The sequence below is a fragment of the Rhodamnia argentea genome, chromosome 2 (assembly GCF_020921035.1).
Source record: "Rhodamnia argentea isolate NSW1041297 chromosome 2, ASM2092103v1, whole genome shotgun sequence".
NCBI classification, from domain to species: domain Eukaryota; kingdom Viridiplantae; phylum Streptophyta; class Magnoliopsida; order Myrtales; family Myrtaceae; genus Rhodamnia; species Rhodamnia argentea.
In genome coordinates, this window is record NC_063151.1 from 31200753 (window position 1) to 31220589 (window position 19837).

At 41.8% G+C, this 19837-nt stretch overlaps 4 protein-coding genes across 7 annotated transcripts; 2 read left to right on the forward strand and 2 right to left on the reverse strand.

The window, feature by feature from the left end:
* The first annotated feature begins 2115 nt into the window (after positions 1-2115).
* LOC115734803 (WAT1-related protein At4g08300-like) lies at positions 2116-4741 on the forward strand. Its single transcript, XM_030665742.2, has 7 exons — positions 2116-2364; positions 2474-2536; positions 2853-2969; positions 3336-3585; positions 3757-3915; positions 4014-4165; positions 4279-4741. The coding sequence occupies exons 1-7, from the start codon at positions 2162-2164 to the stop codon at positions 4499-4501; spliced, it is 1167 nt and encodes a 388-aa protein (XP_030521602.1). The 5' UTR covers positions 2116-2161; the 3' UTR covers positions 4502-4741.
* Positions 4742-4885: 144 nt separating this feature from the next.
* On the reverse strand, positions 4886-9706 carry LOC115734817 (dehydrodolichyl diphosphate synthase complex subunit NUS1). Of its 4 annotated transcripts, XM_048275233.1 has the most exons (9): positions 9499-9636; positions 9099-9217; positions 8825-8876; positions 7702-7972; positions 7534-7595; positions 6956-7151; positions 6763-6859; positions 5344-5426; positions 4886-5062 (listed from the first exon to the last, which is right to left on the reverse strand). In XM_048275233.1, the coding sequence occupies exons 3-9, from the start codon at positions 8870-8872 to the stop codon at positions 5055-5057; spliced, it is 765 nt and encodes a 254-aa protein (XP_048131190.1). In that variant the 5' UTR covers positions 8873-8876; positions 9099-9217; positions 9499-9636; the 3' UTR covers positions 4886-5054. The 4 variants fall into 4 exon arrangements, with proteins under 4 accessions (XP_048131190.1, XP_030521628.1, XP_048131188.1 ...); XM_030665768.2 differs by lacking the exon at positions 9099-9217 and having other exon boundaries at positions 9499-9706; XM_048275231.1 differs by having other exon boundaries at positions 8825-9217.
* A 991-nt stretch (positions 9707-10697) lies between these two features.
* Positions 10698-13970, forward strand: LOC115734825. Its single transcript, XM_030665780.2, has 6 exons — positions 10698-11097; positions 11479-11596; positions 11695-11906; positions 11996-12023; positions 12566-12674; positions 13654-13970. Exons 1-6 carry the CDS (start codon positions 10825-10827, stop codon positions 13733-13735), a joined length of 822 nt encoding a protein of 273 aa, XP_030521640.1. The 5' UTR covers positions 10698-10824; the 3' UTR covers positions 13736-13970.
* A 1224-nt stretch (positions 13971-15194) lies between these two features.
* Positions 15195-18506, reverse strand: LOC115734795 (lysM domain-containing GPI-anchored protein 1-like). The gene is made up of 5 exons (XM_030665731.2): positions 17310-18506; positions 16421-16538; positions 16145-16306; positions 16005-16036; positions 15195-15715 (listed from the first exon to the last, which is right to left on the reverse strand). The coding sequence occupies exons 1-5, from the start codon at positions 17983-17985 to the stop codon at positions 15435-15437; spliced, it is 1269 nt and encodes a 422-aa protein (XP_030521591.1). The 5' UTR covers positions 17986-18506; the 3' UTR covers positions 15195-15434.
* Positions 18507-19837: the final 1331 nt, after the last annotated feature.

Genomic DNA, 19837 nt, shown 5'->3' on the forward strand with positions numbered 1-19837 from the left:
GCCAACCCAGCTATAATTTCTCTTATTGGGATCCCAATTCGAAAAGCACCCACAAGGATTCGTGGCCTTTGTCCTCCCATGTGGTTTTAACTCGTACAGAAAAGAGAGACGAAGATCTAAGAATAACCATTATTTATTGACGTAGCAAATATACTAATCTTAACGAGCAGCGACTCGATTATATCCGAACGGTTCCGAAGATGGCTACGACGACGTTGTGAATGGAGGGCAAGCATTAGATATTCTTTGTTTGGGGAGCTGCCAAATCCGATTTGATGTTTATTCCATCTCGGGTCCGATCGAAATGCTTGAAATTGACATGGCCTAAGAGAGAGACAGAGGGGATACGCTTTGAGATGGGCCACGGCGATGTCTCGGTAGCGTAACTCAAGAGGAGAGTGCAAAGCCAGCTTTAGCTTTGGAAAAAAGAGAGTGACAAGGAATTATTCACTTCTGATGAGATAGCCGCCAGACTTCGCTTGTTGTCTTCCTTCTTTATACTTTGTTATCTTGCTTTTCCAATAGATTTTTAGTAGTGTTTGGAAAGAACAAGACTTCTTTGAAACGGATTGAGAAGATCAAGTAAGCTTTTTCTTAAAATGGGCTTTCGTGGTCTTATTATGTGAATGACTAGGAGGTTGTTACTACCCAAAATGGATTAATTTGATCATCCTCGTTCTAGCCAAAAAACTAACTCGCTTAATTCACTCGTGATGTATTGCTTACTGGTAGACACGAAAATCCCGCCATGATCTCGAATTATCAATATTGATATTATCGATGGAAGAGGAAAAACAACCGTACATATATTGCGGTTGCAACATTATTCTATTACGTGTTTTGCGTTGTGTTGTTTGTGCGTGGCAAATGGCTAATGTTGCCTATAAATCTATATTATAGGCCAACATGGGCCACGTTTTCCCTTACCCTTTTCTTAAATTACTCTTCTGATTGGCGAGTATCATGAGATATTAGCTACATTTTTATTAAGCTAGGTTTATTTGTGGGTGATGTTCATAGTTTTTAATTCACCAAACAGACGCATTATTAGTGAATTTCATCAAGAACGTGTAATTTTATTTTATTTTATTTTTCCTTGAAGTATGAGTCTTTAACTCGAGTCAATTACAAAGCAAGCAGTCGACAATACACACACATGTATGTATGTTAATCTTTAACTAATAAGGCTGGTTGCATCTCCTGATGAAATGGAGCATGAGTAAGCATACCACGTAAATTCGCTCACATAAACTCTTATGCCTCATGTTTTCCACATGCGGCATGTTTCTGTGGCATCGGAAGATGGTACTAAAGTGATCGTCTTTTCTCACTCGATTAAGGTCGAAATTTTTCGTAAAAAATCCAGTAAGCTAATCCCCCCAAATCAAATACCATATTATATTCATTCACCATCCAATAGTACTTAGAAAATGGTGTCTACTGTTCTTATCCAAACACAACATGACCCTCGAATTTGCTTGCATCATGTGAAAGCACCAAGCTTTGCTGCCATTAGTGGGTCAATCTCCCCCACAAATCCCTTTGGTTTACAGGAGATGAATAGGATTGATATGGAGGCATTTAGCTTACATCATACCTGTTAAGAGACCTACACGAATCCCACTCCTTTTTCGTGTCTTTTTGATTCTATGGCCAAAGGGGAAAGAGATTCTATGTGCTTGGGAAATGCGCGTTTCAAGCTCATGGGCAATGGAATCTCCAACCCGAGAGAGAGAGAGGGGGCGGGGGAAGAGAGAGATTAGGGAGAGTAAGTGCGATTCGACATGCATGGATGTTTCGTGAAAGAATCAAATATTGTTGTTTGCTTTTGATTTAGGAAATCTGATGAATCGAACTTTAAAAGTTTCGTCTAACCCAACTTATATGACATTGACAACGTTTAAAATGTTTTCTAAAATGTTATTGATTATGTTTGTTACGCGAAAGTTGTTTTTTTGGCTAATACCTATCCCAAAAAAAAAAAAAAAAAAGGAGGAGTGAGAGGGAGTGGTCTCTTGGACATGCATGGACAATGTGTGGGTGAGAAAAGGACTCTCCACTCTCTCTCTCTCTCTCTCTTACTTGTCTATAAGAAGGCCCGTGCTTCCAATTAAAGCATAAACTATATTACATACCTACACGGAGGAAGTAGTTCAGAGAGATGGGAGAGATTGGGGCATTTTGGTCAGGGTTGAAGAGGGTGAAGCCATACTTGGCAATGGTGTCGTTGCAATTCGGCTACGCCGGGATGTACATAATCACCCTCGTCTCTCTCAACCACGGCATGAACCACTACGTCTTGGCCGTGTACCGCCACGTCGTCGCTACCCTCGTCATCGCGCCTTTCGCCTTTGTCCTCGAAAGGTTCCTCTCTCTCTCTCTTTCTCTCAATCTCTGAGATCTGTACTTGCTCAAACATGTCAGACTCGCTTGTACTTGACTTCTGTTTGTGTGCTCTGCTCTTTGGTGGCAGGAAAATAAGGCCAAAGCTCACCCTCCCAATCTTCCTGAGGATAATGGCGCTTGGTTTCCTTGAGTAACGCTCTTCCCTTTCCCCACCCCCCATCACCCATAACCTTAAACGAAAGCAAGAAAATAAAAAGCTGTGTTTTTGAAGTATCACACAACACCAGATGGACAGAAACACATCGCAGTGTTGAGTAACATGACATGAGATTGAAGTTCATGCGTTCCAACATTGATAGATGGCATTTAACTTCGTTAATCCGCATTTATCATCATCATGTTAGTTCATAACAACAGAAACCACGTTCGGCTTTCTTTCGGTTCTTGAGGGAGAAACACAGCGAGCTTTTCGGGGGATCTGATGCTTCCTCTTTTTCGTTTCCTAGGCCGGTGTTGGATCAGAACTTATATTACGTGGGGATGAAGTCGACGTCGGCAACTTTTGCTTCAGCAACCGTTAATGTCCTCCCGGCCATCACGTTCATCATGGCACTCGTCTTCAGGTATTATCGACATTCTCAGCTATGCAAAAACGCTGCTGAGGAAAAATGAAAAAAACTGGACCGACTCGCGGTGGGTCCGACAGAGATCGTAGGTATCGATACATATCATAATAAAACCAAGAATAGTATATGTCCATCGCTTTTTCTGTCGGGTGGATTATTTCAGCACATGTTCCGCCGATAACTAGTAGCTACTATGATACTGATAACTAGTGGATCATTGCATCACCCGGATCGGACTTTATGGAAGGCTCCGAGGAATAATACGGTTGTCGGGCAACGTGACTTGTTCATGTCGTAGCAAATGATAAGATTAATAGGTCAAGTGAAGTGTGGTTCGATGCTTTTTTTTTTTTTTTTTTGAAGGTTAGAGAGGGTAAACGTAAAGAAGATTCAGAGCCTGGCTAAAGTGATCGGGACAGCGGTGACTGTTGGCGGAGCAATGGTGATGACGCTGTACAAAGGCCCCATCGTCGACATTGTACGGTCGGGTGGAACAAGCCACCACCACGCAGGTGGCGGGACCGCCAACGGTTCGGCTGACCCACATTGGGTCACTGGCACGCTCATGCTCCTAGGCAGCTGCTGCGGTTGGTCCGGCTTCTTTATACTGCAGGTAACATTCACAAATTTTTATAGGTCATAGTACCAAATTCGTTTTTCAAGCAAAACGGAGCTATTCTGGACTTTACTCTTCACACCAAATGTGATCAAACGAGCTTAAGCTATATCAGAAAGTCCAAGAAAAAGTTGGCTCCTAAGTCACTTGCGATGTTTTGTGGTACAGTCGTTTACGTTGAAGAAGTACCCAGCAGAGCTCTCACTGACAGCACTCATATGCTTGATGGGAACCGTGGAAGGCGCAGCGGTGACGCTCGTAATGGAGCACGACATGAGCGTCTGGCAAATCGGCTGGGACTCTAGGCTGGTCGCCGCTGTGTATACCGTGAGTAAAAATGAACTCGATGCGTCGCTTGTCCTAAAAGTCACTTACCTTGTAAAACTCTTCACTAAAATGTTAAGAGTTCTTGGAAAATATTCTAGGGGGTGGTTTGCTCCGGGATAGCATATTACGTGCAAGGAGTAGTGATCAGGGAGAAAGGGCCAGTGTTCGTCACGTCTTTTAGCCCGCTTTGCATGATCATCACCGCCGCTCTCGGCGCCATTGTGTTAGCTGAGAAGATTCACCTTGGAAGGTACGAAAAACACCCACCCCTTCATTACAATTTCTCCGATCAGGGTTTCGGCGTGTATAACGGAAATCGCAGTTACCGTGACTAATATTGTGTGTTCCCTCCCTTTGGTCCAGCATCATCGGGGCAATTTTCATCGTGTTTGGTCTTTACACCGTGGCGTGGGGTAAGAGCAAAGACCATCGAGCTGAGTCGACGCCATTGATCCCAGATGAGAAAGTTTCGACCTCCGAATTGCCGATCACTGATGTTAGGTCGAGCAACGGAGAGCATAGAGTCTACAAACAAGTTGACATACCGACAATTCCGGGAAAAAATCACCTCCAACAGGAGTCTTAATACTTCTGATATCACAAAATCTCATGTCGGATAATGTTTGCCTGTGCAACTCTCTCTCTCTCCCTCTCTCAACAAAAAAGGAATTCGAAATATGTAGCATTCAATGTGATCCTTTCTTTTTTCGTGTTTGAGCCTGGCATATAGAACCGGTAAACTAATGAAGATGATCTCTCGATTTTATGTGGATTAATGTTCTTGGACCCGATGTATGTTTGATTCTAGCGAGAGAATCTGTTGGAAAGAGATCAAAACTTATTCACTCAACTGTGCCTGACAGTTACCAGACACACAGAGAAATGTCAATGGATGACAAAAATTCGGTTCCCATTGGAAAAACTCCAAGATGTTGAAGCCCCATAATCATGATTCCAACTTTGATCAAGCTGACCACGAGGTAGGAGAATCGACTAGGTATTCTTCGCTGAGATTCCAGTATACATTCAGTGCTCGTACAGAATATGCCCATTCAATCTATGAATGTGGTGAAATAATGTCGTGCCCAATTATACATCGTCGCTCGCCTTGTCCAGATCTTCATCTTCTCGCAGGCGTCTCATTTACCTGTTGGAATAAGCAACGGAAAAATTGTCAGCCACCGGTCAACAACAGCAGCTTGAAAGTCCCACCAAGAAGTTATCTCACGATAGGAATCTTGAGTGGCAAAAAACAACGGAAATGAACTTCATTAAGCAATTGAAACAGAGGTAACAGGACACTATAATCCACTTCAGATTAGACTGTCTTCAGTGCAAATGCGCATTCTCCTTTTTGTTTGGACACAATAGACAAACCCCTTTTTATCTTTCGATATGGCAGTTTTCATTTTCAAGCTCATCCCATACCATAATTTTGGTGAACCAATGTGAATTTGTAAATAGCCTTCATTAGCGAACCATGTTTCATGGATTTCAATGGTCCCATGTGTCTGCAATAAGAGAAAATTATAGAGCTTAGTGGGGAAAAAAGAGCAAACAAAACAAACACTTCACAGACCAATAAATCCAAGGAAGAATATCCACTATGTCCCATGTATCCCATGAAAAGAAAGAAATGAATGGGTTGTAAACCAAACTTTATGTGGCAAAAAGAACACCGTATAATGAAGACCTTCCTAACATTTATTCCCATCAACACAACGATATTACAGATATAGAGCATCTTGAGGTTAAGTCTAATTATTGCACGTCACAGGCGTTAAAATCAGGTCCCAAAACTTTGGGTCATGAAGCCCTTTTGGTAACAAAAAAGATCAGCACATTCAGATAATTAAGATTAGAAATAGTGTTGTATCAACTTCATAAGCAGTCAATGTGTTAAGGCCTTATTGGAAAAAGAGGGGAAACCCTACAAAGAAAATCGAAGGAAAAGAACACTGACAGCAGAGTCAAAGGTCCAGCAGAAGGAAATATTGTTACTTCAGAAGCTATGGGCCTCCAATAATTCTCTTTTGAGTTCCGAGAGAAGATAAAAAGACCGTAACTTCACTGGAAAACGAAATAGCTTTTTGTTGCGTAGTGGATGCTGCCTTAACACAAGAAACAATGTTGGGCTGCATTTCATGAGCCAGTCGTCGATTGACTAGAAAATGCAGCTAAGGATGTCATGCAGGACAGCCAAAACAGCAGGGGATTCCTCGCCAGGGTTTTCTTATTCAACAGTTGTGGTGCAAGGGACAAGCCAAAATAATTGATTAATCTGGTGAATCTCTGAGGTAATTGAGTATTTCTCCCAGTTATCTTCCCTGAGGTACAAGTACCAATACATCCTGTATTCCACTAACATTACAACTTTTCTGGAATCAAAGTCTAACCTAGCTCTTTTCGACTACTTCTATAAGCCTGTTCCATTCTCAACTCACACCCTTTAGCAGTATCTCAACCCAAAAGGGCAGGCTTGGCTTTATCCCTGAGGCAGATCAGGTCAACCCAAGCCATTGATCCCTGAGGCAGATCAGGCCCCACCACACTTATATATGAGAATGGTAGAGCCTGGCTTGATCCCTGAGGCAACAATGAGGATACATGGTAAATGGTTCTCTTTACAAGGTGGGGAAAAGGAAAGGTTGTTCCGCTCCCGATCTTCCCTTTCGCCAGCCCAAATTGTCATCTCTCGTTGTTTTCTATACCAATGTTTGTTTCACACATGGAAAAAAAAGAAAGATATATCTATATCCATAATTGCAATTTCGGGAGCTTCTCCAGACAGCACGAATATTACTAAAAAGAAGTACCATGGAGGTAATAAATAATTTGAGAACTCACACAATCTCTGTATATCGGAGCCTCCATGGAGGGAAACCTAAGTGACATCTTGCGGGTCCATAAACTAATAGGAGGTCAGGTTCTGGCCCACTACAACCTACATATACATCAATGGTGCACATTCATATTAAAATGCCTGTTAAAAAGAAACTTGAATTTTTAAACCTGGAATGAAGCAAGCAGCGTCACAAACCAAGAGCTCTGAGTGCCTCAGACATATTAGCTTCTGTAAAGACATTCTCCCCCTGATCCTCTGTGGCACTTTTCAGTTCCAAATGCTTTGTGAAAAGTAAATTAGCAGCTTTTGCCACAGCTTCCTTCCCATCAGATGGTGAAGCAAGTTCAAGGTTCATGTTTTTTTTGTCAAGGGGTAATTTCTCATCAGTTTCCTGCAGATAGGAGAGTGTGAAATCATCGAGAACGTCTAAAATTTTCATGTTGGATAAATCATGAAAAGGGAATAAAATATAAAACCTTCTTTTTATAATTTAAAGGTTGATTGCTATCATTTGGATTACCCAAAAACACGTAAAGTCAAAAGACAACAAACAGCAGAACACTAACATATGGCAGTCTTAAACATACCGCTCAGTTCATTCATGCACCTAACCCACATAAGTGCCACAAAACCCTCATGAATCCAACCAATTTACATATAATGTTCAGCTTACATAGCAACACCTATGCGAATTGAGTTTCTGTAACTGATCATATCGCAGAATACCAAATGCAGATGTATCAAAGTTGAACAACACATGCCATATTCAGTACCTCAAATAATCTAACATGGCTCAACTTCTCCAAGATAGCATCCTTTGATTTCTTCAAGACCCCTAAACCCTCCCAAAAAGATGTCAATGGAACAGCATGAGTAACTTCCACAGTATCACAAACTTTTGGACCGCACTTACATGGAAAAAAGAAAGAAAGCATATTCACCTTCTTCATCATATAGGCATACATGTTTCATGCCAATATCAGACAGCCACTGCAGAAGTTTAATAACTTTTGAAGTTTGCCGAGCTTCATCACTATCCACCCCAATGGCCAGATACCGGAGCTTTCCCAGATTAAGGTCATTATATTTCTTCAACAGTCCACTCGAGATAACATAACTATCAACTGCATCAGCTAATCCCAGCACAAAGTAACATGTGCTGATAATAAAATGTATAAAGTGCCAAATAAGTTGAAGACCGAAACTTCCCACCTGCCATGATATCCAAACACATTAGGTGACAAAGACTAGAAACAAAGTTTAATTAAATCATCCCTAAAATCTACAACAAGACTATCCCAATAGAGATTTCTGGCCACACGTATCCCCCCAGCAATAAGCAGCCTGATTGACACCAAGGAGACCAGATTATTTCTATTCTTCGTCCGGTAAAAAAGACACTTCTCATGTTCCTCGCTTCCGGAAGGACATGGACATTGCACATTGGTCAGCTGCTCCTACTCATCCCCATTACAGTGCAACTGGCATGCTTTAGCAAGCATGTCCTGAGAAAGGGAGATAAGGCCATCTCTTCCCATTGACTGCAAAAGTAAATGAGCCAAATTTGACGCTACAAATTTCAATCAGCTCCCTACCCATCTTCGTATAATTTCATAGTGCTAATCTAATCATTTAAAGGAAAACGCACTCCCTTCATTTTGTGCTTAATTAAAGAAAAAGATTGTGTATGACCAAAAAGAAAGAAAAAGATTGTGCCACCCAATGACACTAATCGTGGATCGCTCTTAGAGACCATGATCGAGCATGCAGATCCAAATGTTAATTACATGTGCCCTTCACCTTGTTTCAGCTTGCCTTAATAAGAAAACCGACCGAGATACAGGGAACCCCGTCATATTCTAGGTCTATGTCTAGTACTGGGTCATTCGCACGCATAAATCAGATCAGCATTAACCGACCTCCAATAACTTCTGCTGAGACAACATATCAGGAAAGGCAATATAAGATGATCCCAAAATTGTCAATACAAGCACTGCTTCCAAATTTACTGAAGAAACTCATGTCCAAACAATGATATCAACACAAGTCAGAGCCTGCACTCACTCGAGCAGTCCAGCAATTCGGTCCCCGCATTTTGTTTGTGCTGCCCATGCTTCTGAAACCACACATGCACAGAGAATGAGAGACAAAATATTTCAGGCACCAAATGAAAACAGCCGCCAAGAACGAAACATTATGGGTCTGAAATTGCAGGGTCCATCGACGACAAACATGGAGGTGCTACGAATTTTCTTCTGAGGAGGATAACATTAACTCGTGCGGACTCGAACGCAACGAATATGGATCAGAATCGGAGAGAAGAACTAGAGCAACAAACCAATTCGTCGTTCCTCAAACGCCTGTTCTTAATCTGATTCGAAGACTGGTTCTCTTTCTAGAATCTCACGAACGAAAGAGAGAGCAGAACGAGCGGGGACGGTCAACTTTGCCCGACTCCTGAGAATCCACGGCTTCAAGTAGGGACATTTTGCACAGTGAAAACTGAAAAGCAGAGGCGAGCACCGGAACCGGACCGAACCGGCCGGTTCTCCCGTCGGACCGGTCCGGTGCCCGGAACCGAACCGGGACTACCTAGTTTTCTCTCTTTTTCCTTACTGCCGCCTCCTCCTCCCGTCTTTCGCCCCCCCATACTCGCGCGTCGCGACTCTCTCTCCCTCCCTCCCACGACTCTCTCTCACTCAAGCGAAGAAGAAGAACAAGAAGGATCTGTTATTCACCTGATCCACCGAACGACGTCGGAGAATGGAGAACTGAGGATGTCGTCTACGTTCAGTGACGATGGAACCGGCACCGTTCTTCGGCTTCCTCGGCGCAGCAGCTGCGCTTGTTTTCTCCATTTAAGATAGTTATCCCCCGCAGTATTCTGCTTCTCCCCGTCTGATCGTTGTTTCGACTTGGATCTCCAGTTCATCGTTTCGACTGAGATCTGAATCATACTGCTGTTGAAACAGCGGTGATGGCGAATCTGATACGAGGAGGCGTACGGAAGAAAGCTGAAACGACGGTGGGGATCAAATTACGATAAAACCCACAAGTCCGAATCAAATTACGCATTGGCTTTGCAGAAATTACAGAAGACGACGTTGAAATGTTCGACATCACAAACGGATCCCCTTTCTTGGTCAACGGCGATTAATGGGTGAGCTTAAAAGATAAAATAGCATCTTAAATTTTGAAACATCACATTAAATAGGGAAATTTAATGTAAAGGGGGCCTTTACTTTCTCACAAAGGTTCGGAGTGGATCTTACTTTGAGTAAAAATCTGAAATATTTTTATTTTTTAAATAAAAATCTGAAATAGACTTTATTTTAAATAAGCACATAAAGTAATCATATCAATCTCAAAGGAATAAGGATAACCTAGTATTATTTCGTTCACTACATCTTTAAATTTTTTTACCTTTTTTTATTTTTTATTTTTATTTTTTCTCTCCCTTCCGCCAACCAAGTTGCTATCCTCGCTTAGGCTAGGCAGGTGAGGGCAACCCTCGCTCGCCTTCACTTGCCCAGCCTAGGCGAGGGTGAGGGTTGCCCTTGCCATTGGATAGGATCGCCAGATGCCGACGACCTCCACTAGTCATCAATAAAGCCTAGCAATGTGCCCGGGGGCAGATATAAAGAAAATAAGTTTACCCATATCATTAAAATAATTAAAAACAAACAAATCAAAGTTTAATGACCAGTGACCACGGAATTTCATAATCTCAATCTTTAACCATTTAACGGCAAATGTCTCACCAACTGAAGTCAACCTGAAAGGAAAGTAATCGATAGCAAACCAATTGTGGAAGAAGGTTGCAAAAGTTGTAAAATCGTGGGGTTGAATTGCTAGAAGTGGAAGTTTGATGCGGCTAAAATTGGAAATTATTGGGGCAAATTCATAAATAAAACGTTCGTAATCTCCCCAAAAGAAAGAACAACGAAGAACGCAAAACAGAGAAACGAACACGCAAAGACATCTCCCTCATCATCATCCTCCTCCCCCCACTCGACACGAGCCCTCGAAGAAAACCCTAGAAAGCTTCATCAGAATCCCAATCAATGAAGGGCCATGGAGCGATGGAGGTGGCCAAGACGGTGATCGAGGTCGCCGACGTGGCGTGGAAAGCGATCGAGTGCCACCATCACCACCATAACCACCACAATCCCGAACATGAGCACGACCGCGAGCACGAGACCTCTCCGTCCTCGGAGGATGAATTGGAGTCGCTGCGATGCGAGAATCGGCGACTGAGGAACCTGCTCGAGCAGAATCTGAAGCTGCTCCAGAATATCTCCGAATTGCCTTGCCTGCCGAACGATTGCCCTCCTGATGTACGTAAAGCTTGCCTTCCTCTTCGTTTCTTGTTGATCTTCTGGAGCTCGTGGTTTGTGAGAATTTTCCTTTCTGTCCCTTGGAGTTGCAAGTGATTTGTGGCCAGTTGTGTTGGTATTGGAGTTGCAAGTGCGTTATGTCTCGGATCGTTTCTCTCTTATGTGCTGAGTGCTTAAGCCATAATTATACGAGCAAGCAATTATCTTTGTAGCCGCAGAACTAAGTTGTCTGCTTTTATATTTTCTTGATGGATTTGTTGAAGAAGTTAGTGTATGCGAGTTTATTTATGTCTAGTACATTTGACATTCTAGAGATTGTGCGAATTTTTACGCATAAGGTTTTTCTTTTCTCAATATGAGGGATTATTTATGTCATTGCAGTTGCATGCCCACCTTGTAGCAACTGTTGACTCAAAAGACTTTTTGAATCGGATAAAAGAATTCCAGGAGGCATCAATTAATGGAGCCAGAAATGAATTTCCATTCAGGGAGGCCACAGGTTTGAGAGATTTATTTTTCTTCCAGTGATCTTTGCATGGATATTTTATGGGATTTTTTTATCCTTGCTATTAACTGGTTTTGAACTTTGTTGTGTAGGAGCTGATATGCAGTCTGCTGAAATCCTAATCAATGTTGACTATGAAGAACCCAGTTGGTGGGTATGGGTTACGGATGAGATGGTCCCGAGCAATGTTGAAGAGTGGAGTGGAATTGATGACGAGAAGTATGTTGTCATCAGTGAGGAGCACGTGGTGGATGGAGTTGCCAACTTTATGGCTAGATGCGTATTGTCAAACCCAAAATCTCTGGTACATTATCTTTATGACAGTTTCAAGTATGGTCAATTTTACTTTATAATTTTGGATTGTATCTCATTAATTTCTATTCGTGTATTCAGAACTTGACCCCAGAAGAGCTGCAAAACTGTGAGTTTCCAGCTGAATCTTCTGACTGACATGGACCATCTTTGCAATTGCATTGTGTGCTTTTTGGTCAAACTCTTATGATGGCATATTACTGCTAAGCCAGCCGGCGCAAGAAGTTGAGACTTGAGAGTACTTATTGATGTGCACTATGACCAAAGAAGAGAATTGACATGCTATTTGCTATATATATTCAACCAACATCCGTAGCTGCTTATTGGCACGATTAAACCACATATGAAAACAAGTCAACCTGAACACGTAGGAGGATATTCAAAGATTAGATCCTCAGTAAGCTTCATAAAAGCGATTGACAGGTTGTGTTTGCATGGTATAGTCCATTGTTGAGACATCCTTTCTTGTAGTTATGTTCCCAGCATTATTTGATATCCTGAAAACCTCGTGTTATTCTAAACCTAATATCAGATACATTGAATTTAAAGTTGTTTTCTACTGAGATCTCCTCCATAGGGTACTTTTACAGCCACAAAAGTGCCGTTATCTATGTGGTCACTGAAATTGATGTCTAATGACATTTACTGCAGCTTTGTCAAAAGCATTAGGTGGCGTGAGCAAGATGGAGAAGGTCTTGAGTATATGGCATGCTGGAACATTGTTTTATACTTTGGCCACCTGGGGACTTGCTCTTGCAGGGTATCTCTCTCTCTCTCTCTCTCTCTCTCTTCGTGTGAGCTTGGGTGCCATGGTGCGTTACTGTGTGCCCTTGTCTGGGTGGGCACATCAGTGAATATGCATCTTGCTTTGTTTTCCATCGTTGTTCTCGAGTAGGATTCTATCATGAATTAGGGAACTTTGAAGCTCTTGTAGTAGTGTTGTTGGGAATTATCATATGTGATTCATATGTACTCTGCGCACATGAAGTTTCGTTTGTTATTTCCAAATATAGTGTTCTTTATACTCGGGGGCACTTATTTTAATAGTGGGATTTCTATCAATTGGTTTCTCAGGCTGTTTGTTGGTAGCTTTTTTGAGTCTAATTCGATGCAGGTTGACTTGGTTTAAATGATCATCCTCTTTGCTGTTTGAGCTTCATCTAGTCAAGAATCAATCAGATTCCCTCATGCTTCTATTGCATTTTATCGTACTTAATGGGTGATTACTGCTAATCATAACATAAGAATAATAAATAAAACTAGTGTAAGGGTCACGCACTATACGCATCCATGAAGATGGGTATTTTTTCTCTGTAATCTTAGGGTGCTGGCTTGGAGATCTGGCTATTTGGAGATTCATGAAACACTGCAAGCCCCATGTGCCAGTTAAGTCCGGGCCCATCTAGGGGCACGGGTACGAAGTTGAGTGATTTTCTATGAGAAGAAAGTGGCTAGTTCCATCCATGAGGAAGTGGATGAAATGAGAAGTTGTGAGAAATGTTCTACTTGTATCCTATTTATCCTTGTATTATCTAATACAGAGTTGTTGGTAATCTTGGAAGGAATGGAAAAGTGAAACAACGAGTGGTTTTGTCTTAACAAATAGAAAATGTTATACTTGAAAAATGTAAACTTTAATTGTAGATGTGGGGAAATGGGGGTGGAAGCAGAAAGTGGTCTGAGTAAGTTGAACATGTGATGGCCTCTTCAACATAACGAAGTGGGGTTTATTGTTGTAGGTTGTATCGCAGTCGTGCTGTTCTGAAGCTAGCTGCAAGGGGTGTTCGCACGACCAGCAAAGTTGTTATGAGGGCTCTGTAAAATCGCTTGCTTTTACAGCAAGAACAAGTAAGAAATTGTAAAACATAATTCCATCGATCGGATGCTGCATTGCTGCTGGTGTTTCCTGCCAACATCTTGTCAAATGTAAATTCATGTAAATAGCTCATGCTTCCATTGTTCTTCCCCTATCCTCCTGAAGTAAGATTGGATGTAAGTATCTGTATTCAAAACACTCAAGTCTTTCGAATGTATGAATTACTCCATTGTTTATTCATGTGTTTTCATGTATATGCTGCGATTGGTCTGTCTTCAGCCTTTTGGAATGGATGAAGTACACCATTGTTTATTCATGTGTTTACATGTGCATAGTGTGATTGGTCTGTCTTCGGCCTCTGATTGTTAGGCTTCTTTGAGTTGAAGCCGATAAACGAAGTACTGCTCGCTTGTTTAACATCCATGGGAGTGAAGGACTGCTTCTTGGATAAGCTAACTCCTGTAAACGATTTTGCATGGACATCTTCCTTCCAATGGAACCTTGCCTGTTCCGACCAAAAAAAAGAAAAAAAACCTTGCCTGTGATGACAGAAACATCCGGTTCAAGGTGCCCAACAAAATACTGGGTGAGCTCGTCGCCACAGACCTGCCTTGTGTGAGCGGGGAAGCTCAACACTAGCAATGCAACCACCTAATCGCAGTCTGTACTTCGCTTACTAATCAAGATACTTTCCGACCAACCACCAAGGCGATACGTCACGCTGCTTGGCTGCTTATGTTTTTGGCATGAATATTTGGATGGGACATTAGAGATTAATTTTAGGGCACTTCTTACATATTTCTGTTGAAAGGTCAGTGGTTGAGCTAGTGCCTTCGATATACCCCTCCACAAAATTCAATCTCGAGAACTTGCTTGTTCTCCAAATTTGGCATGTGTTGTTAACAACGAATCGAGAACATGAATGTGAGAGTAGGATACACAAGATGATAGTATCGTAGACTACCTAGGAAACGATAAACACAACAGCAGATTCGAATCACAGCCAAGGTTGCTCATTTTTAGATATATTGGCCCAGAATAGGCCATTCGATCATGTAGTAAAGTGAAGATCTCCCTCTCTATTTATCTCCTGCGAAAGCATGTGACAGGCATTCATGAATGCCGCCATTGGTTTTTTGGAATCTAAGAACTAGAAAGTTTTCTAACTGCGCATATGTAAGAATTACTCGAGAGGATGGCGAAATAAGACGACTATACACATAATTTTTCACCAAGAATGAAGCAGACTAGCCAATCCCACTGCTGCAAAAATTATCCTCAACAGAATGGCAAAGGACATGAATACTCGGGGCTAAGGATGTCGTCCAAAATTAGGCAAGAGTCACGGGATCAAGATGTTTATCACCATCTCTGTTGTCTCAGCCTTCAATTCCTGACTGCTATTTGCATTTTCACCTGACATGCATCAACTGAGGTCAACCAATAAGGGAAAAAGATTGAATATAACAAGAAAACAGGTTCCTTCCTTGAATCAAAGATACAAATTACTGCGAAAGAGTCTCACATCTCCACATAAAAAAATCAAGTCCAATCCCACAGAATAATAAATAAGGCACCAAAAAGGAAAAGAAAACACATAGATACAGGATACAGCGGACGAGAGAGGAAACCAATCTGACCAGGCCATAGCAACATCAATGTAACAAAACCCCTCATTGTCTCGTGGTCGCCACCCTCGTGGAATCACGATGAATCAAAGATCATCAACTTGACAAAAAAAAGCAATGTCGCAACAGCTGGTAAAATGTCCATAGGATTCATCAATGAGCGAGCAGCAGAGGCACCCGAAGCACTTCCAGTAGGACCAGTTGCAGGGTTAAATCCTGGAAGCGAACTTGTACTTGGCACCGCCGAAGACGCGGGTGAACCAGCAATCTCTGACTGCGGGGCGGGTGCTGGAGCAAATGGTGAATATTTGATGACTGAGGAAGGTGGGGCTATAAGTGGAGGAAATTGCTGCACTCCTGCATGTGTTTCAAAGGCAAGAATAAACATCACAATCTTGGTCACAATCAATATTACCAATAAAAGATATGTCGACTTTGAATAAGAAGAATTCTAAGCATGTTATTTATCAATTGATGAGGCATTCAAGCTCGAAGCAAGGGTTAAATGCCTCTATGACCAGAGTAAAGTCGCTAAAAGTAAGTCCAGTACAATAATGTACTATTGTGTTTCTAGTTTACTCGATTAAGAGCTTTCCTAGGTCCAAAATAGGAACTCAATGACACAACAGAAATAATCAAGATTAACCTGGGCATCGCGGTTGGAGAGATGTGGACAACCTGCAAGGTAAAGAAAAGTGCATTACAACTCAAAGCATATACAGATCTTCCAAGTTCCAACCCCCAAATGACAGTGGATACAAAAGAGGCCTGAAGTAGTAGCCCTACATGGTGATAATCGAGCCATTGACAAAACCACCATAGCTACACGCACTGACATTGCATCCAGCACTGCTCTGTTGAGCAGTAACATTTCCAAGCATCAAGTTGCTGTTTCGACATTGCATGCTAGAACAAGAAACTGCCAATGAAGCAGGCGTGCAGTACAACCTGCGTAAGAAAATGCCAACGGTTAATGAAAGATGATTTCAGGTATTTAATGGAAGCTGTCAAAGGTAATTCATCCAACTAGCTTTAAAAGATTTAAGAAGGAACATTTGTTACTTGAGATTGCCCGGCCCACAACTGCACTGCACACAATGGCTTGCTGTGATGGCATAGCTCCCATTAGGCACAATTAGACCATAATCTGAAGAGTACCTTGGAAAATTCGAAGCACAGGCTGCGACATAAAAAGCAAGGTGAGTATCCAACCTCATGGCAAGTCCATTTCAAAAGGAAAGCAACAAAAACCACAAAAAACGACAGCATAGTCAAAGTATGATTAGCAGTAATGATGCTTTTGTCAGCACATTGGTAAGAGATTTACCTTAAAATAGTTAGGAAATGAAGGTGAAGAAACGTGCAATTCAAACAGCTTTCCAAAGCATAATTGCAGAAAATAGAACACAGACAATACAATCCGATCACAAAATCTTCACTGAATGAAAAGGCCAGACTTATCCAGAATCAATATGCCCTAATCTGTATGATTTCACTCCACCGATGCATATGCACAGAACTTCTTCAAAGCCATTAACCCCACAAAGTCCAACAGTACTCACGCAGAAGGTTGTGCTCAAACTAGAAGTCCCTTACTTAGAAGCACTGTCGTTCAAAACCAATTGCATCAAATAAACGTTAGAGGAAGGTCAAGAACCAGCACATCAATGAAAAGAACTTTTTTTCTTATAAACAGTGGAAACAACTTATAAACACAAAAGCACACAGACCTTAGCGGCAATTTGAAGAACTCCATGGAGGAAAAGCATCAAAATAGTGAAAAGCAAGAAAAGCAACAAGCCCATTTAAATCCGTAAAATCCTTGGATTCTACTAAAGGTAATTTATTACACAAATTCCAACCCCCCAATAGAAGAAAGCATTAAGCCATAGCAAACGGAACATCGTCTAAGAAACAACTTTGCCAAGGTTGCATCCATCAAACATTTTACCTGGCAGCGGAACTGCAAGAATGTCACTGGCATCTATAGCTGAACTCCCCATAGCATTCACGTTCATCAAATCGGTAATCGTAGTGGAATACCTGGATGCAATCCCTGCCAATGTATCTACAGGCTTCACCACATATGATAAATAAATTGCTGGCAACGAGTTATCGGTCCCATTGAAGCAAGTGCAGGGGAGCGGCACCACCAAGCTCTGCCCCACATCCAACACCGAGGGGTCCGATATAGAATTAGCCTCTCTTATTTGATCCGAGGAGACCAAACCCGAGTATATGGAATCTGCAATCAACGACAGGGTGTCCGAGGGCCGGGTTTTGTACCGGGTCGACACGGATTTCCGAATTCCATCAACACAGGAGCAAGAAATGGGGATTTTGAGGAAGAGCTGCGAAGGGAGGATGTGGTTTTCGACATCAGGGTACGAGATGTCGATGGCATTCGCGGTGAGGAGCGAGATGGGGTCTATTTGGAAGAGAGAGGCGACCTCAGACACTTTGAGGTCGGTGTAAAGAGTGTAGCCGAGCAGGGCGTTGCAAGAGTCAGAGTTCGAGCAGGGCTCTATGGTAGACTTAGGGGAAACAAGGATAACTACATTGGCGAAAATCAAGAAGATGACAAGGGTCGGGAAGGAAGACGGTGATGCAGGTTCCATGACAGGCATTGTTGGGGTTCTAACTTGCGAGCTTGTCTTTCGATATTTCAAAAAACAGAGCAGAAGATGAAGTAGCCGAGAGAAGGGTACGGGGAGGGGGCGAGTGTTCTTTTTGTGAAAGCAAAAATGGAGCAATGGAAACAAGGGGCAATGTCAAAGAATGTTTGGGGGGTTTTCCACACCAAGAAGATGGGACTTTGTAGCGGTGGAGGCTTTTGAGCCAGAAGAAAGATGGGTTCTTGGGGTGGTGCTTTAGGGTTTCTTCACTTGGGTTTTGCAGTTCCTTCTGCGCCGTTTCACCAGAAAGTGATGGAGCTCTGCAGAATCAACGGAAGATGGCAAGTTTGGGAAACATCAAAGTTGAGATTTTTGAGCTTTCGGCGAAGGAAGAGAGTGTGCAGAGTCGCGGGTTTTCTAGGGCTTCGTATCGTTTTTGCAGTGGGTCGATCAACGAGCAAGAAGAAGCTGAACTTGAAGCAATGGTGGAGAGAGAGAGAGAGAGAGAGAGAGGAAAAAGAGTGAGGGAGCAGACAAGTGTGCTGCACAGAGTGACCAGACACAAGTCAGGTCCTCGGCCTCGAGGCTTGGACCTAACTTCCCAAACTACCCCCACGGATATCCATTAATTACAAGATTTAGACTGGGAGTCATGCGAATTCACACTTCGCAACAGCCGAAAAGATGATAATTCACCTTATGCTCATTCACACTTCGCAGCAGTCGAAAAGTGAAAATTTGGATTTGCCCCAAAAGAATTCTTGCCCACTATCATTCAAACTAACACCGAATTTATGTTGTCAATTGAATGTGAAGTTATTAACACGGGCGGATGAAATTCAGAGGGTCGATCGAATTAAATCTTTTTATTGGGAGTGGAAATGGGAATGTGAACAAACTTTGTGAGCAAGGGGGCTTTTTGGTAACGAAGCAGCATTGCTTTGGAGGATTTTGTAATAACGGAGAAAAGGGGACCCCACAACTTTAGGGGACTATTTCGGTTTCTTTCCGCTGCTTTTATGAGGCATGCCCGCAAAGAATTTCTGTTTTGTTCTCTCATTTGCACGAAGCGAGATACCTCACGCGACTTATTTTGCGTGTGATGCACGCTCCCGATTTTTTGCCTAGCCAAGTTATTACCGAAAGATAATACAAACACTCCACTGATATTGATAAATTTACTTTGAATTAGTTTTTTAATCACAAAAAATCTGAAAATAATATATCTATTTTATCATAAAAATATCAAAATAATATGTATGATAAATTTACCATCCATTAATTTTTGTTAAATTTAATTAATATTATGAAAAACTTCAAATTAGTACACATGTGACAAATGAATAATAAAAACCCATCAACTGTCACGTGTCATTAAACTCAATAATTTGATGATTAAATTTAACAAAAACTAATGAATGATAAATTTATCGCGGGTGTACCGGTTTGGGATGTTTTGTAGTAAAAAAATTAGTATGGGGTAAATTTGTTACTAGTGTATTAATTTAGGATTTTTTATTATATTAAACCGTGAAAAAAAACGATATTTCGCAATAGAAATCGCTAATACGATCAACATTTGTATGGGAAATAGAAATATTTTCTATCATTGAGAGGATTTGTAAGCTCGTAAGATTTCATGAGCGAAAACATGTTAAAATGCTCTGGAGTAATTGGCTACAGGCAAAACCTAGATCATTTGCTTTCGCCTGAGGTGCCTTGATCACACCGTCAACAAAACCGTTATTGTCGATTTTGTCGCCACCCGATATATATAAATCATCGTAAGAATAGTTTTTTTTTTATAGTCCAAGATCCACCGGGCTTTGCCCGTATGTCGATTCAAGGGCCAACCAATGACTAT

Bases quoted from the DNA above. Each gene is read 5' to 3' on its own strand.
- LOC115734803 (XM_030665742.2), top strand. From the start codon at position 2,162: ATGGGAGAGATTGGGGCATTTTGGTCAGGGTTGAAGAGGGTGAAGCCA. The intron at 2,537-2,852 runs GTAACGCTCTTC...TTCGTTTCCTAG, and splicing joins ATGGCGCTTGGTTTCCTTGA to GCCGGTGTTGGATCAGAACT. The intron at 3,916-4,013 runs GTGAGTAAAAAT...AAAATATTCTAG, and splicing joins TGGTCGCCGCTGTGTATACC to GGGGTGGTTTGCTCCGGGAT.
- LOC115734817 (XM_030665768.2), bottom strand. From the start codon at position 9,692: ATGAACTGGAGATCCAAGTCGAAACAACGATCAGACGGGGAGAAGCAG. The intron at 8,877-9,498 runs GTGAATAACAGA...GTGTGGTTTCAG, and splicing joins GACGTCGTTCGGTGGATCAG to AAGCATGGGCAGCACAAACA. The intron at 5,427-6,762 runs GTGAGTTCTCAA...CTCTTATTGCAG, and splicing joins CTCCGATATACAGAGATTGT to ACACATGGGACCATTGAAAT.
- LOC115734825 (XM_030665780.2), top strand. From the start codon at position 10,825: ATGAAGGGCCATGGAGCGATGGAGGTGGCCAAGACGGTGATCGAGGTC. The intron at 11,098-11,478 runs GTACGTAAAGCT...ATGTCATTGCAG, and splicing joins CGAACGATTGCCCTCCTGAT to TTGCATGCCCACCTTGTAGC. The intron at 11,907-11,995 runs GTACATTATCTT...TCGTGTATTCAG, and splicing joins TGTCAAACCCAAAATCTCTG to AACTTGACCCCAGAAGAGCT.
- LOC115734795 (XM_030665731.2), bottom strand. From the start codon at position 17,985: ATGCCTGTCATGGAACCTGCATCACCGTCTTCCTTCCCGACCCTTGTC. The intron at 16,539-17,309 runs GTAAAATGTTTG...TTTATGTCGCAG, and splicing joins TCTTGCAGTTCCGCTGCCAG to CCTGTGCTTCGAATTTTCCA. The intron at 15,716-16,004 runs GTTAATCTTGAT...AAACACATGCAG, and splicing joins TCTCCAACCGCGATGCCCAG to GAGTGCAGCAATTTCCTCCA.